General features: G+C 41.6%; 2 protein-coding genes across 2 annotated transcripts; one reads left to right on the top strand and one right to left on the bottom strand.

The window, feature by feature from the left end:
• The first annotated feature begins 3,332 nt into the window (after positions 1–3,332).
• Positions 3,333–4,479, top strand: LOC108599045. The gene has a single exon (XM_017985825.1). It carries the CDS (start codon positions 3,416–3,418, stop codon positions 4,412–4,414), a length of 999 nt encoding a protein of 332 aa, XP_017841314.1. The 5' UTR covers positions 3,333–3,415; the 3' UTR covers positions 4,415–4,479.
• Positions 4,480–15,249: 10,770 nt separating this feature from the next.
• Positions 15,250–16,557, bottom strand: LOC108599066 (ketohexokinase). The gene is made up of 2 exons (XM_017985847.1): positions 16,073–16,557; positions 15,250–15,935 (listed from the first exon to the last, which is right to left on the bottom strand). The coding sequence occupies exons 1-2, from the start codon at positions 16,500–16,502 to the stop codon at positions 15,397–15,399; spliced, it is 969 nt and encodes a 322-aa protein (XP_017841336.1). The 5' UTR covers positions 16,503–16,557; the 3' UTR covers positions 15,250–15,396.
• Positions 16,558–16,949: the final 392 nt, after the last annotated feature.

Genomic DNA, 16,949 nt, shown 5'->3' on the forward strand with positions numbered 1-16,949 from the left:
CAGATACAGATACATATTGCCAAAGTGCCCCAAGGGACGACTGTAGCACAGACAATTAGATAATAACAAATTTCAGCGCCATTGTTGGCATTTTTATGAAATGTGAACTGCAAAATGAAACCAAAGAATTAGAAGAGTGAGCGCGTTCGCTTGCAATGTTTTTAGGGAAATTTCTGTACAATTCCCATCAAAAAGAAGTTAGCCCTGGGGCCGGTTTGAGTGATTAGTTAGCTAGACAAAGCTTGGGCAGAGATTAACTCGCCATGAATCTTAATTAGAGAGCCAGAGCCAAGCAGGGTAAATGCTGAACTAGTTGAAACTCATTACGCAAAAGTCCAAAAAATATGGCAAGACCCAGACCCTAACACGAATCCGAATCCGAACCCTATCCCATTTCATGCCAAGCCAAAGCAGCAAAGCACCAAAGTAGAGAAAAAAAAAAACTGTTTTTGTTTTGTTTGGATTTTTTTTTTTTTTTTTGTGAAACTTGAAATAATAAAGCAAAGCTAGCTAAAGCCCTCTATATGCTCAGACAGCAAAACAAAGCGCATAGCGCAAAGAGAGCGAGAGAGAGCGAGAGCGAGAGAGACCAAAACATTTACTCGTAAAGCCCAAGAACAAACAAGGGCAGCCAGGTTTTTTTTCTATTTTTTTTTTATTTTTATTTAAAAACAGTTTTGTATTTTTTTTTTTTTTTGGTTTCTAGCTCAACCTTTTTAAAATCAAAACAAACAAGCGTGGAATGACGGAATCCAAGCTAAACGTAAACAACATAAGGCAATGCACACACACACACTGACGCACACACACACTGACGCACACCCCGCTGTGGCAACACCGCACGCTCTGAGGCAGAATCCGAAAACTCGATGCAAGGGAGTAGGTGTAACTCCAGTAGTGGACTGGCCTCAAATAAGCCTCAAAGAGCAACAACAACCAACAACTATAACCAGTTCAGCCAGTTCGCTTGCCACGCTCAATTCTGTTTTATTTTTTGTTTAAGTTTGATTTGTTTTTGTTTTTGCATTTTCATAATAATAATAAAAATAAAAGAGCTGCGAGATCAACATGTGGCGATATCGGCTCGGGGCTTCGCTTCTTTCTCCGCTGTGCAGCCAGAGCATCCAACTCAAAGTTGTTTTTGCTGCTTTGGGTTAACTGCAGCGATTAAAGCTAATCAGTGGATTAGCTGGCTTTAGTCTCTATAGAGAGCTGCAGCTGGGCTTGTTCATAGCTTAACTGAGCTTTGCTTATTTTTATGTGCGTTTAATGAGCCAGGCAGGCAGGCGGGCAGGCCAACAATAAAATCCATAATAATGTCAATATATTCAAATGCCACAATGGTCATGGCCCTCATAGCGAGAAGCCTTATGAGCTGACTAACAAAAAAAAAAATAGAAATAGGAATAGCAAAAGACGTGCCGGGCAGCAACAGCAACAGAATCGAAATGAAAATATTTCATTAAATGAAAGTTAATCATAGAAACGCATTCAGTAGATTTTACTGCGAAGCCAAACAAAACGCTTCAAAATAAGCCAAGAGACATGAATGAGCACAGCCCACCCCACACACCGCCCACCGCCCACCGCATTCCACCCAACAGCGCCCACCCTTGGTTGCATTTCTTTGCTGTCTTTAAGCAATTTAATGTCAAATCGCAAGGCGTTCGGGGGCATGTACGTTAATTCAATTAATTGTAGGCAACTTATGAAGCGAGGGTGGCCATGTGACTTGAGCAAACTAATTAAATGCATTTTGAATTGCAATTTCAAAGCATTTGCATTTCACTTGCAAAACTCTTTTGGGCCACACACAATTAAAACTGCTGACTCAGCGCAGATTGCAGCTTTACTATATACATATATCTTTAGTATATGTAATTGTCTAAGCAGCGTCGCAGTTGGGCCGCTACAAATTGCTTGGCAACAGCCGCTTGTCAAATCATATGGCCGAAACGGCGTTGCTCGCTTCAATGTCTTTAGGCGCATTGAGGGCCAACAAACTTTTACCCCACAGACACAACATTTACCTTCTATTGTTTGTCTGTCTGTGTGTGTGTGTATTTGACACACATACATATGCACAAAGCGACATAATTATCGCTGAACCTCAAGCGAACCAGGCCTGAACCAAAAATGATCTTCGGACTGACAGCACAGAGCGTTGACTGATTTATGGAAGACACTTTTGCAAGTCGCCCAACTTTAGTTTTCGGTTAAGTAAAGTAAAAGAGAAAAAAAAACATTATAAAAAACAAACACCGTTACGGCTATGCGTTTAAATATATGTATGTCGGTCGTTCTGTTAACTTACCCAATGCTCTTTACTTTCAAAGCAAAATCTACATTCGAAACTTCTGCTGCTGCTATCAACAAAATACAATTTCTCTTTGTTTAATAAACAGCAACATAAACTTTAAGCTTTAACTAAACTAAATAGAGAGCTGGAGCAAACTTTTTGCTGTTAGCTAAGTTTAATTAATTAAATTAAAGCAATAAAATGCATAATAAAAGAAGTAACTACTTATATGAAATCATAGCTTGAACTTTTTAAATTAAATATTGAATATATCTATAACTCTTCTTTAAATAAGCAAAACTTAGCTTATGCAATTTTCAATGATATAATTATAATGACATTTTTGGAATTAAATGTATTATTATTTTTTATACTAAACAACATTTTGTATATAAAACTTTATATTGTTTGCAATTTTTTCGCTTTTTGTTATACAATTTTATTAACCTTTTGTCTATTATTCATTTATTTATGCTAAGAGCAACCACCAGTCGATGTTGGCAGCTCATTTGATTAATGCTGTGTTTTTTGTTTTGAGCTTTTTAAGGTTTCCTCAATTTTGTCCATTACACGAACACATATTGAAGTTTGTTTATTTATTTTTTCTTTCTCTATTTATAGTTTGCCTTTGTGTGCGTGTGTGTGTGTGTGTGTGTGTGTTGCCAAGCAAACACAAATGGCTCATTTTCTATCTGTCTTAGTCAGCGACTTGTCTCGTCTCGTCTCGTCTTGCGAGCTGAGCTCATGGTCTGGTCTGGTCTGGTCTGGTTTGGTTTGCTTGCTCGTCAGGTTGTTTGGCAATCACGTTCGCCTGATCTTTCAGCTGCTTTCAATGATTGGCCCAGCAAACTGACTGACTATCTGTCTGTCTGTCTGTCTGACTGACTGTTTGGCTGCTGGTTTTCCGCTCTACTCAAGTTTATCTGCCGCATAATGATAATGACTGTAGTCGCTGTCTCAGCTGCTGTCGATAATGATGAGTAAGCGCTTTTAATGCCAAACAAAATTGTTGTAAAAATAGATTTGGCTTTTGTTGTCAGTTAGAAACACACTACACTTTACACTGTTGAGCAAACAAAAGCTTAGCAAATTACACACCAATTCTTTCCATATAGAATGCCAAATCCTAGTACATCCCACATACACACACTGCATCCTGGCTACGCCGGCGACTTCGAGGATCCGCGTCGCTGCGGCATTCTGCACAACACCAGCTGCCGCCTGTACCGGGAGAAGCTGAGCAGCAATCGTCATGGCAACATGATACAGGGTTTGCTCATAGTGACCAGCGTGGCTTTGGTGCTGGCTATGCTGCTGTTTCATAGCCAGGAGCAGCAAACAGAAGCGGAGCCCATTACAGAGTCCAGCAGCATGTTGGAAACGCTTTACTCCAATGTATATGCTTGGCTAGCGAGCAGCCCCCAGCAGCAGCAGCTGGCTGGAGCGCGTGAATTTAGCTGCCAGCCACACTTGGACAGCAGACGCATCTTTCGGCATGTGGGCAGACAGGTGCTGAACCAGGAGCTGGGCCTGGCGCGTCTGGAGCGCGCGCTGCAGAGCGAGCGGCCGTTTAGGGCGGTGGCACTGCTGGGACCGCCGGGCGTGGGCAAGACCTTGACGGCGCTGGCGCTGCGCCAGCATTATCCCTGGCCTGAAAATGTGCACAGCTATTCGTGGAGCACTTACGTGCCGGATGAAGCGCAAAAGTTTAATTTGCTGCGCGGCTTTGCGGAGCAGCTGTCGAACTGCGGTCAGAATCTGCTCATCATAGACAATCTGAGCACCTGCGATTACGGCATTGTCCCGGTCTTCAATCAGCTGCTGCTGGAGCGCAATCAGACGGTGCTGGTGCTGTACATCTTCAATCTGGACATTGAGTACTACTGGGATCAGTTTGAGCTGCTGCAGCAGCTGCCCATGGATACGACCATTGTCAACTATCGCGCCTTTGGCCGCGAGGAGCTCACGGACTGCCTGGACAACGAGCTGCGGCTGGAGCAGCGTGTGCTGAAGCGCGAAGTCTATGAGCGCATCTTGCAGGCAGCGCTGCCCGAGGTGCATGAGTCGGGCTGCAAGTCACTGCGGCAGCTGCTGCTGCAGCATGGCCTGGCGTAGTTTTAGTGTTCAGACTATTCAGAATTTTAAGTGTAACCAAATAAACAGAGACATGATCTCGTCAAGGTCTTTTTATCAATCATACGCACAATAGATCGCTTGGGTTACTAATCAAGTCTTTGGCTCAAGCAGGCCTCAAGTGGCAGCGAGCTCAAGTGCGGGGCTGCCTAGAAGTATTTGTCCATCACTTGAAGCTCTCGTAGGTTGTTGCTGGTTGCTGGTTGCTTCATCATCATCAACTTCTTCAAAATAAACGAAAGTGCCTGCGCCAAATCTTGCGCTTACAATGGAAAATTTCTGAAGTGAGACATTGCTAAAGGGCTTGAGTATGAAGTGTAAGGTCGCTACGAAATTCAATTATGCGCGCTGCATAAATTACACTCAGTTGGGTTTTAGTGTTAATTAAGCTAAATGCTTTGAAATCATAAATCTTAGAGTCTTAGATTTCCCAAGCTATAAATCTGGCTGTTGCAAATCGCACGTCAGGTCGGCAAGTCAATGCAGCGTATCTTTTATTCAAGTATCGATAAGATATTGCGCTGCTGCTTTTTTAGTTGTTCGTATTTTATTTTATTGCAATTTTAGCGCAGTGCGTTCGCTTAAGCATCCGTCAGTTACACGCACACACACACACACACACACACACACACACACACACACTCGATCCCCAAGAGCCAACAACCGCATCGAGGACAGACCGCGCGAGTGCCAATTGCAGTTGCCAGTTGCAATGCAAAGCGAAAACGCAGCCAACGGCGTTTGTAGTTCATGAACGGCCAGCGAACCCGTTGCTGATAATAAGATACAACTAAACGCACACACACATACACACACCTAGGCATACATACATACATGACTGTTGCTGTTGTTGTTGTTTGTGTTGTTGTTGCGCTGCGTTTTGGGCAAACAAACGCAAGCTCTAGACTCTGCGACTGACGCTGCCGCTGACTCTAGTGTAAGCGAGTGAGCGAACGAGTGAGCGAGCAATTGAGTTGTTCGGCTGGTCACGTAAGCGCTGCAATTTCAACTGAGATTTAGCCAACACAACGTTGATTTTTGGGTCTGGGCTTTGTGCTGTGTGCACAGAAAAAAGTTGCATAAGCAACAATTTGATTTTGGCAACGCGGAAGATACAATAGCCGCCTATGCGGCTCTACGTACGTGCAGCTGAAATACGTCAGCATCTAAACGATTTCGAAACGATTGCAGTCAGTCATTCAACTCTGCACAGTCCGTACAGTCCCCGTTCATTACAAGTGCTTTGGTTTTGCTGCCAACCCGGTTGGTCAACTGCCAGGTTTGAGTACGTATACTTAATATCAAAACGCATGCAAATTAGAGCGCGCATGGGCTAATTATGATTCATTTCAATTATAACTTATGTGTACTGCTTGTTGTTTAAATTTTAACAGTCAGCTAAGTTATACTACAAATTTTCTAAATGAAAAAGCCCCACAAACTTTTGTTTGCTTTTAGTTTTTAACAAATTCTATACTTAACAAATGGAAACTTTTTTTATTGATATTGAAATCTCAACGAACGTAAAGGCAAAAAGATTTAATGTAAATCACGCTTGCATTTTAATTTTTATTATATAAATAAAATTAAATTGATAGCAAACTACTGCTTCAAGACTTCAGCACATTATTTTTAGCTGCTTTAGAATCTAAATTTTAAATTGCTGCCCCTTTACACGCATTCATTATAAACAATTTCAATTAACACATTTTAAATTTACATGCTGCGACTACTGCTTGGCTGAAAATTGAATTGAAGCGAAGCTAAAGTTATAAGTTAGTTAATATGCTGCCTGCATGTATAAATATTTATATTACTTTGGCCAAGCGTTGGCAATTTTTTAAGTTATTCTCAATGCAGTAGCTGCGGGAAAGTGGAGCAAACGGTTTCCTTTATGGACGAGCATATAAAATTTTATGAACCATTTATGGCAAGCGCAAAAGGAAAGAAATGAAATGAAATCAAAGAAACACATAATAGTAAAGTAGCAAAGGCAACAAAAAAAAAAAAAAAAGCAGCGCACAGAGAGAATGTCGAAGCGGAATAATAATGCCGATGACAACACACACACACACACACACGCACACATGTATAGAGAGTGCCTCAAACCATTCTCCAGTGCTCAAACTGAAGTCCAAGCTGGGCGCACTTGCAAAAATATTATTATGATTGTTGCTGCAGCTCAGCGGAAACCCAAAGCTACGTTCGAGGCGCATAGGGAGCTGCTGCTGCTGGAGCTGGAGGAGCAGAGAGCTCGACTACGGTCAGCAGCATAAACAATCACACGCTGAGTGCGTCGACGGTCGCTGCACAAAATGCCATAAATAATGAAAGGAAATAGCCAAAGCGGGTCGAGAGCAGAGTAGCGAACCATTTTCGTTTTCGAATGATTTGAAATGAATGAAATAAATTGCTTGCCCCCACAACAGTAAATGTCACATATACTTAGTATAAGGGGCGCACAAACAAACGAAACAAAAAAAAAAGCCCCAGCTTAACCAACAATTGTGTATATGAACGCTAATGGCAAGTCGCAGTCGCAGATTGATAAGTTGGCCAAAAAGAAAGTTTGCTTTGAAATATATTTAAGCTGCACATTAGAGATGCAAAGACACAAACTTCAATTTATGCAAAATGCTTGCAGCCTACTTTAGATTTAAGGGCCGCTGGTTAGCTCCTTAATGAGGGGCAACCAAACATGGCAGCGAACGAATCAATCGCCGGCTCAGATAAATTAAAGAAATGCAGCTAACGAAGCCGAGCTGAGCTGCATTCGCATGAGCAGACAAAATAAATTAAAGCTGACGGCGCCGCTGAGTAGAAAGCAAAGGCAGCGAGTGGGAAATTAATGGTACGAGCTGGGGCAATTGATTCGAAGGCAGTGACAATAACAACAAGCCAGGCCAACAACACAGCTCAACAGCTGTCGCCCCCCCCCCACCCCCTGCTCCCTCTATGTGTGTGTGTGTGTGTGTTTGATATTAAAGTGCAGATAGCGAAATGTTAGCAGCTACGCATTTTATTTACTTTTTGCGCACAATGTTCTTTAGCTAGCGACACGCAGAGGCTTGGGAAAATTATTGGCACTGCTCACATGACTCTCACATGAAAGAAAGCTACAGCTACAGCTATAGCTAGAGCAACTGCCGTGCATCCGTGTATCCATGAGATACACAAAGAGACTGCGATAGAGACAGAAAGAGAGACCAAAGCTATTTAGTCGCAGCAAATGTTTCTAATCTGTGCCGACTTTGCTGCCATGACCGATAAAACACATTCACATTCGCATTCACAGCATATAACACTACCGCCTGCCCCTCCCCCCTGCCCACAGCCTCTTGCCATTCTGTTGACTGTTGTCTGCTGGCAGTCGCCAATCGCATTCGTGAACTGTTTCATGCAGGCTGTAGCTGAGGCTGAGGCTGGCGGCCTGACTCGCATCTCGTTTCGTGTTTGCCCAGATTAAATTTCAATTAACACCGTAAGATACGCAATGCGCCTCGACACGCATAAATGCGAGCTAGGCTGACGCTTCGTATCAGTTTTTCAATTAGATTTCGCATTAATTAAAAGACGTTGCCAGCGCAGCAGCGACTGATATCAATTCGAAATTAGTTATTTGCCGTACTAATCATATCGAAGACTAATCACATATTACGCGACTGTACCTCATCACTCCCACTCGGTGAAGATACTTAGCTAGCTTTATATAATAACTGTTTAATTAACTGCCAAACGATTCCAATACGACATGATGCCAAAAATGTTGCATACAAACATTGAAAGTTATACAAATTATGTGAAATGATATAGCACATAAGGCATAAGAATATATATAGGTATATACTAAAAATAATAATTATGTTTATAAAATCCCTAGGTGATGTACAATTTGCTAATGCATATCAATTACAAATAAATCAAAATAATTAGCAACCATATGAAATTACAAAGCTCGTATTTGATTTTGAATAAAAACAATTAAAATTCAATAAGAAAGCTTTTGACAGTAACTAAGTTTGAGCTGCTTTTATTCGTTTATAAATATATAAATTATTGTTGAATAATTGTATTTCTCTTTAAACTTAGCAAGCTCGCATTATTTGTTTCAATTAATCTCGAATTCATTTTGATTATGCGTAATCAATTAGTAAACAAAACCTACAAATAACTGTAATTTAATGCTATTAAATGCAAATAGTCTGTTTACCAATCATTATGAAATAGCTATGAATTTATTGATATTTTAAATACACATCCCAAATACATTTAATGTGTGGATATAGCTCTGACTTTGGCGTTGATAAATTAATCGGGCATAACCCAACTGAAGGGAGAGACCTTTGGGTTTCCACCTTGCAACAAATTGTGCGACTCACGCATAACTTCAATTTGTGAGGCGTAGCATTAATTTTTTAACAACTTTTAGCCGTCAAACAGTAAAGTACTGTTATTGTTTTGGGGCCTGCGTTGGCGTCTATCAAGCGAGTTGACAACTGCGACGTGTGCACACACACACACACACACAAGCACACACACACACATGTGTATATAACTTATATAGCTGTGGCTGTGTGTGTGGTGCGCTTTATAGCGGGACTCTGCATTGTCATTAAGGCATAAAAACAACAACATTTAGAGTTGAGTTGAGTTGAGTTGAGTGTGTGGGGGTGACAAGGAGGTAAAAAAGCAAAAATCATTAAATTAACATGACAAATGACAAAGAGACGATAAAAGTACATGCATGCATATGCTACAAGCCGCCTTGCCACATGCCACATGCATGTGAGTGGGCGGACAGACGGTCAGTGGGCCATGGGCCATGCGCCGAGGTGTGGCCCAAGACACGAACACAAATGCAGTTAGCACAAGAGCAACGCCCCCTCGATGGCAGTCAACACTATAATAAATCCGTAAATATAATGGCAAAGGATACTTTGGTAATTGGACGAGCTTATGCTTAACGGCGCTTTAATTTATGCCAAGTATACAGCAACCCACCGCCCAACGCCCCAACGCCCAACGCCCGTTAACTCAGCAAACAAAAAGCGGCAACCTAACTGCCGCTTAGCTATAAAATGTCGCGCTTCTCCTTGTCGTTGCTTGTTTATGGTTATGGTTATGTATATGTTTGTGTCTGTGTCTATATCAAAATGTGTGTGTGTGTGTGTGTGTGTGGCAAGGTGGCATGTGGTCGAGAGAGCAACATGCACGTGTGTTCACCCAAAAATTTAACAGTGTATATAAAAATAACAGCATGAATATTGCAACCCCTTAGACATTAAGTCTACAGTGACCACTGTGCCTGCACAGTGGAGCAAGTCAAGCACTTTATGGCTGCTTCAAATGCAAAAGAGTTATAATAAGCTAAGATAGAAAAAACATAAGCTATACATATCAAATTAATGAAACATAGCTTCACTTTATTATACTTGACTTAAGCTACAATTTTCCAATTAACTAAGCCTAACTTTACATTATTATTTTTAACCTTTGTTTACAAAAACATTAAGCTTATATTTAATAAATAAACAAACCTCACTTTATTATAGTTGCAACAACTTTTATTATATTTTTTTAATTCGTTTCAAGTTTTAGCCATGCCCCAAATTGTTTGTGTGTGTTCAATTATTAAGCCAAAAGTTTTGCAATTTATGCCAAACCATTGTGCGCTATATAGAATTTCATATATATGAAACCGCTGCATGGAGCGCATGGAACGGAAACGGAAGTTGCTACACATTTGGTTATTCTTATTGTTGTTGGTTTTGTTTGATAGGTATTTTCTATGTTTTTATTAGAATATTTTTGGGTGCGCGTTGCAGAAACGAACGTCAAATTAAATGTACAGCTATGTTTATGAAAATTAGTTTTTATGGCAATGACAAGCATTTGTTGGAACGTAATTAAAAGTTGCTCATGTTATGCATTGAAACAATGGCAATTGTTAGTGCATTGAAATGGAAATGGAAATTGAATTGAATGCCAGAGTGCACAATGGACTGAGCTTTAGTTAAAATGCTGTGACAGTTGCCTTTAATTAAGCTTAGACGACAATTAAGTGTGATTTTAATACTAAATGGGACATTCGAAATACCTGCGATTGATTGCTTAATTAGCTTCGACTGCAATTCGAGTTCGAACGCGCGCGCGCAGACATGCGCGAGAGTGAGACAAAGTGGGAGAGAGAGGTGGATACTTTGTAAATGCGCTTAGTACTTTCAATGCTTATACATAAATTATGTTAATGCCATCAAACAAGAAGTAACTAGCCATAAAAGCACTAAATGGTTAACTATAAAGGCGGACTGTTTGTACGGACAGGCCCACTATACCCTTGCCGGGGCTATAACTTTAACAGTTGAGCAAACAGACTGTAGAGAATGGTCAACAGCAACAACAACAACAACAGCTCAAGTCCAATAAATGAGCAAGCGGATGGGTTTATGTGTGGCGCCATTAAAAGACAGCGCAATATAAAACATTCAAAGCAAATTAAGTGTAGCCTATTTAAGTGCGTCACACACACACAGCCACACACATACAGACACTTAAGCCAGCAATAACCGATTCGCTGCGAGCTATAAACTTTTGCATGAGCGCATGTTTGAACTTGCATTGAAATTGTTTTAAATTTTGCAATTTTATTGGCGCAATTCTAAGCTCACTGGCACACTATGCGAATGATTGATATTAAGTATCATATAACGCATTTGGGACAAGTCAATTTGATAGCATCGAGCGATAGCAATTCGTTGTTGATTCGACGCGTTTGATTGATTTCATTGTTGGCACAATTTAAAGCTTACAAAATTTGTGTTTAATGCATTTAAATGGATTTCGTATTTTTAAGACTTTGCTTCATGCGCTGCTGCGTTTGTCTCCTGCCTTTACTTTTCGCTTTTTTCTTCTTGCACACACACAAGTTTATTCTTTTTTGCCAATACCTTCATCAATCATTTCTTGTGTCACGCTCTGGGGACTTTTGGGTCTGCAACCAACGCTAGCGACGGCCCACGCCTTTTTTGCGGGTCGCGCGATTGCAGCGCCACTGGATTAGACGTCGCCCTTTCCGGGTTAACAAATGAATTTCGCGCGTCACCCCCGCCCGTGCCTGTTCCTGCTCCTGCTGCTGCTCCAGCAAAGTTATCAACACATAGCCGAACATTCGGTTGAGCTCTTTAGGCAAAAGCGTAGTCGGGGCTGTAATGGCGACAAAATCGAATGTTTGCGCCTTAGCCCAAAATGTTGCGTAAAAGGGTAAACACAATGACGATTCCTTCATGTGCAACCTCCGCTGGCTTGCGACGAGCTGTGAAAACGCAACGAAGCACAAAAATAATAACAAACCCCCCATTGCATGGAAACAAAGGCAAAGCAAGAATGTTATCCTTTGCTTGCTTACGCTCTTCTCTTTTTTTTTTTTCTTTTTTGGCAATGTAATGAGCGTAATAATCAGAAAAACATGCGAAACGATTTTGATTTAGCTGTTGTTGTTGTTGCTGCTGTTGCTGCTGCTGCTGTTGTTGTGTCACTAACAGATTGAATAAATCTTGATTGAATTGTCCAAGAGCACACACAGAATCGATAGCTTAAGACTTGACTTGACAAGCCTTTGTGTGTGCCGCGATAGCTGGCGGAATGAAAAGGATTTCGCACGCATCACATCAAGTATACGTAACAAATTGCGCATACAAAGCGCTTAAAAGGGTTTTTGGCGCTTCAAACAAATCCAAGCCCTAAGCTGCTGCCAAATAAAGCTTAAATGCCTAAGCTTGGTATTTGTTTTAAATATAGTAACGTTAACTAGAATTATCACTGATCAAAGCAATGACAATGAATAAGCATTGGTAACTTTAACTGAGCCAAACAATTTCATAAATAATTATTAACTAGTTAAAGCTGATAGCCTAGTTAAATCAACTTCTCAACTTCCCAACTTCTTTTATTCATTTATGCAGCAAAACTTTAACTATAGTTATAGCTGATCAAGTCAAAGGTATCAACATTAAATAATGCAACAGTTTATAGCCTCACTCACTCACTCACTCCTCAGCTCTGACGCTATAATGGGCCACTCATGAGCCTAGCAGGGCTGCCTGCTCAACGATAAATAAAAATAATGTGTGGCAACTGCGAATAAAAGAAGAAAAACGAAAATGGCCTCTTATAATGACCATGGACGAGCAGTTTATGGTTAAACAGCAGACTTTTAGCTACATTTCCGAGGCATAGCTCCAAAACAGACACCCCCACTCCCCCTTCCCTGCCCCTGCTCCTGCTCCTGCTGGGTTTACAACATTCAGCTGACTCTTCAGCCACACAGCGGGATATTCACGCTGGTTATGCAAAGTAATGCAAAATGGCAACGGCAACGGCAACTGCAATTGGTCCTCGCTCTCGCTCTCTCCTCTCTCTGCTCTCTTTCTCTCTCTGCTCAACTTTGTTGTCTTTCCAGCTGTGCTGACTGTGTGTGTGTGTGTCTGTGTGATGTGTGCGCCTGCTAGTGAGTTTTTCTTTTTATATTGGCTCGACTTGATAACGCATATTTTTGGCTTATTTTGCAGCTTACTGCTGCGGCAGCAATTTTGCGGGTTGCTACTGCGTGTGTGTGTCTGTATATGCCTGTATATACCCTGTAATTTTTATATACAGCACAAGCTGCAACAACTTATCAGCTAAATTGCTTTTTTTTTTACTAAAATTAATATGCCATTGCTTTTAATTAATGCTTATTGTTTTATATATTTTTATTTATAAATTGTTAGTCGGACTTACTCGTCTGCTGTGCTTCTCTTTTTTTTGTGATTGCGGTTCGCCGTCAGCCTGTGCCAGCCGCCTGCCGATAATCACGCCGTTGCCCATCAACCGGAAACGGGCGCGCCGCCATCTTGTTTCTGCGCCAGTGTGTGTGAGTGTGTGTTTGGAAAATATGCGTGCGACTGCCATAAAGTGGCAGCAGTGTCGAAATTGCAGTTGCTACTCTGCCAGTGCCTGGCTGATTCGTTCGCTGAGCCTGGGCTTGGGCTTGGGTCTGGGCTTGGGCTTGGGCGCGCTTGCCAATCTGGAAACCGGCTGCATGCCAAAGTGCACAACGTATATTGGATTTGCCAATCATAAACTGAAGCCAACTGCATAATCTATGCACTTCACATGCACAACCCAACAGCAGCAGCAGCAGCAGCAGCAGCGGTGGCAGCCACGTCGCTGGCAGCGGTGGCAAGTAGCAGCCACAAGTATATTGTGGAAGCAGCGACTGGTTTGCTTGGCAATTGAGAGCCACATGCGAACGCCAATGGAATATATTAAAGTTCTTTTGTGTTACGGGCAAATGCAAAGTGGCGTTGCATGAAATTGAAAACAAAACAACAAAAAAATCTACAAAATTGTCCAACAGCTGCCAGCCAACCAGCCAGGCAGGCAATAGTGCTAGGGACAGCAAAATAATAAATAAATAAATTCAAATTGCTAATACAATGGCCAGCCCAGGCGGACTTTTTGCTGCCAATAGCAAATCACTTTAATTAACTCAATAGCAGCTGCTTCAAAACAAATAGCTAACCACCACTACTACTACTATAAGCAAATGTTTATTTCTATTTTTTAGCTTGCCTCATAATCATAATCATAAGTACAGTCGTAACGATTTCAGCTTGATAGTTTTACAAACTGCATACTTAGCAGCACATACAAATTCAAATTCAAATCTAAATCGCTTCTTTTTTTCGATACACTTTGAATTACATACAAAGCATGTAAAAGGGTAGCATGAGGTGGTAACAGCGATAGAAGACAAAGTGAGTTAGTTGATTAAGCTCTGTCTGTCTGTTCGTCTGTATGAGCAGCAGCATCTCAAAAACTATAAGAGCTAGAAAATCAAACCTCATAAGTAAAAACTTCTATTGCCAAAGTAGATTGCTGCGCAATTAAATTCGCTTAAATAACTTTGCTTATTTCTATGTCAAAGTGTATTAAAGCGTTGTCTGCGCTTACTTTAATGCATTCATGCTTTTTTGATTGTTTTTGCTACGCTGTGGCTCAACAACAACGAACCGCCAATAATAACAATAACTATATTTTTGTGTGTGTGTTTTTGTTGCTGCTTTTTGCAACTGCTTAACAGCCAATGTAGTTAAAAAGCAAATGCTAGTCCTTGTTGTTGTTGTTGTTGCAAATGTGGCATGCACAGACAGAGGCGAGCGAATGTGTCGCTTGCCAAAAACAATTCCCACTGAATTTTTACAGTCGAAATAATTTTTAATTTACATAAATGCTGAACAGTGTATGTGTTCCTGTCTGCCGACTAACGGAAGTCGCCTTGAAAAGCTGCTACGACTGTAACTGTAGCTGTAACTGTAACTGTAACTGGGAATGCGACTGCGACTCAATGTCTACATCTTGTTGTAAACTGGAGTTGCAAATGAAGCAGCTACGCATAAAGAGCCGCAGTAGTAGTAACTGTTTTGTCATATTTTTGTACGCTTATCGATCGGTGGGTTGGGGCGCGCCTAGTGCTGAAATTATCATCATTGCTCATACGCCGCGTGGTGCGGTATGAAATGTATGAAAATTGTCACTTAAATTTTCAGGCGCACAATTTTGCTGCCATTTCCTTTTGCCGCCTTCCGCAATGATAAATGACCAAAAAGCAAAACATTTACGTTTTTATGTAGCTGTCCTGCTTTATGTGCTATAGATAACATTTACAACACCAAACTCTGCCAGCAAACATTACACACACAAAAATGAACAACAAGAGCGGCAGCAACAACCAGAAGAAGAAGAAGAAGCAGATAGAAAAGTTGCTTAGTGAGCAGTTTATATAAATGTGTGCCGCACACACAAAGTTCGAGTCTAACTGTTGAATTAATCATTGTGTAATAATTTGCTGTTTCATCGAAATAAATAGCACATTTATCTACTGGCAGCTAGTTAACCATGAATCACATCTATTTTAAAAGCATTTACAGCACAGGAGCGACTAGTATATCGGCAATATGATCGTAGCCATGCTTAGTGCACTTGTGACTGGCCATGCGGTTGCCAAAGTCCACAGCAATCTCCGTGGATCTGCCACGCGCATAGACAGCATAGATAAAGGCAGCCACAAAGGTATCGCCCGCACCCAGAGCGTCGCGCAATGGCTTAGGCCTATACGCAGGCATCCTTGTATACTTGCCAGACTGATCCATAATGGCGGCGCCCTGCTTGCCCCACAGAAACACGACCAGAGGACGCTTCAAATTGAGGCCGAAACGCATGCGCAGTTTCTCGTCAATGTTGAGGCACGCGTCCTTGGGATTCAACCAGTCGCGCTCCAATGCCAGACGCTTTGAGAAGAACACATAGTCGCACAGGCTGACCAGTTGCCACATCTCGTTCAGCGAGCTATCCAAGTCCATCGAAACGATGATCTTCTCCCTGCTGGTGGCATTGAAGCTCTCCACCGCCTGCATCATTTCAAGCGTCTGCTTGAATTCCTTGCCACGAAAATGTATCCAACCTGCAAATGAAATTAAAATTAATAAGCATAAATATTTCCAACTAAGCGCACAGAGTACGAGGCCCCAATTTCAGCCTTACAAAGCTAAATTTAATGATTTTTTTCTAAAGACAACAGCAGACTAAAACTTCGCTTACCATAATCGCTTAGATTCAATTTCGCAAACTGCTCGCTGTTCACATAGGGAAACGCTTCACTGCAGTTAACAATGTTGCAGCTGCGTGTGGCACGCGTCAATATCACCGAGGAGAAGGGCGGATCGGCATTGGTGCGCGGGCAATTATCCATTTTGATGCCACGATGACGCATGTCGTCCAAAATCATGCGAAACATGGGCGCTGAGCTCAGCATGCCGAAAAATTCGGTCCTGATGCCCAGATTGCTGAGCACGGTGCAAGTGTTGGACGCATTGCCGCCGCGTTGCCAATAGCCACGGATTGTACGCTCTGGTCTGTCGGGCTTGGGAAACTCATCGATCATTGAGATGCAATCGATAACACAGTTGCCCACACACAGCACCCGCTTCTTGCCCACCGCCCAGCTCAACTTGTCGCCCAGCTTACTCATTTTATATAAAAATAACAAATTAATAACAATTTTTTAAATTTCCTTTTAAAAGCACAATTTTGTTTACTTTCCGAAAGTCAACTATATAGGAATTACTTTAGAGTTAGAAAATAAAAGCAATTTAATGCAATACCAATAAACATAAGCGATAGCTATATGCACAATAAATTGTTATACTTGCAATAAAATTACCAGCGAGATCTGTATATAAATTATTATTATATCGGCAACTCGTTCAGCAATTGTTTAAGGTCCAGACATACTGACAATACTGGAAGCTGCGCGCGCCTTTCGTTCGTAGGCTCTCGGTCGCTCAGCGCTGTGATCGCTCAGCTGCTGCGACTGAACGAGAGCGTAGCTTAGAGAACGCTCAACGCAACGTACGTTGTGGGTGGGATGGGTGTTGCTTTGATTTGACTGCAGGTAGCTGCTGTTCGCTCAAATGCT

This window comes from Drosophila busckii, chromosome 3L (assembly GCF_011750605.1).
Source record: "Drosophila busckii strain San Diego stock center, stock number 13000-0081.31 chromosome 3L, ASM1175060v1, whole genome shotgun sequence".
Classification (NCBI taxonomy): domain Eukaryota; kingdom Metazoa; phylum Arthropoda; class Insecta; order Diptera; family Drosophilidae; genus Drosophila; species Drosophila busckii.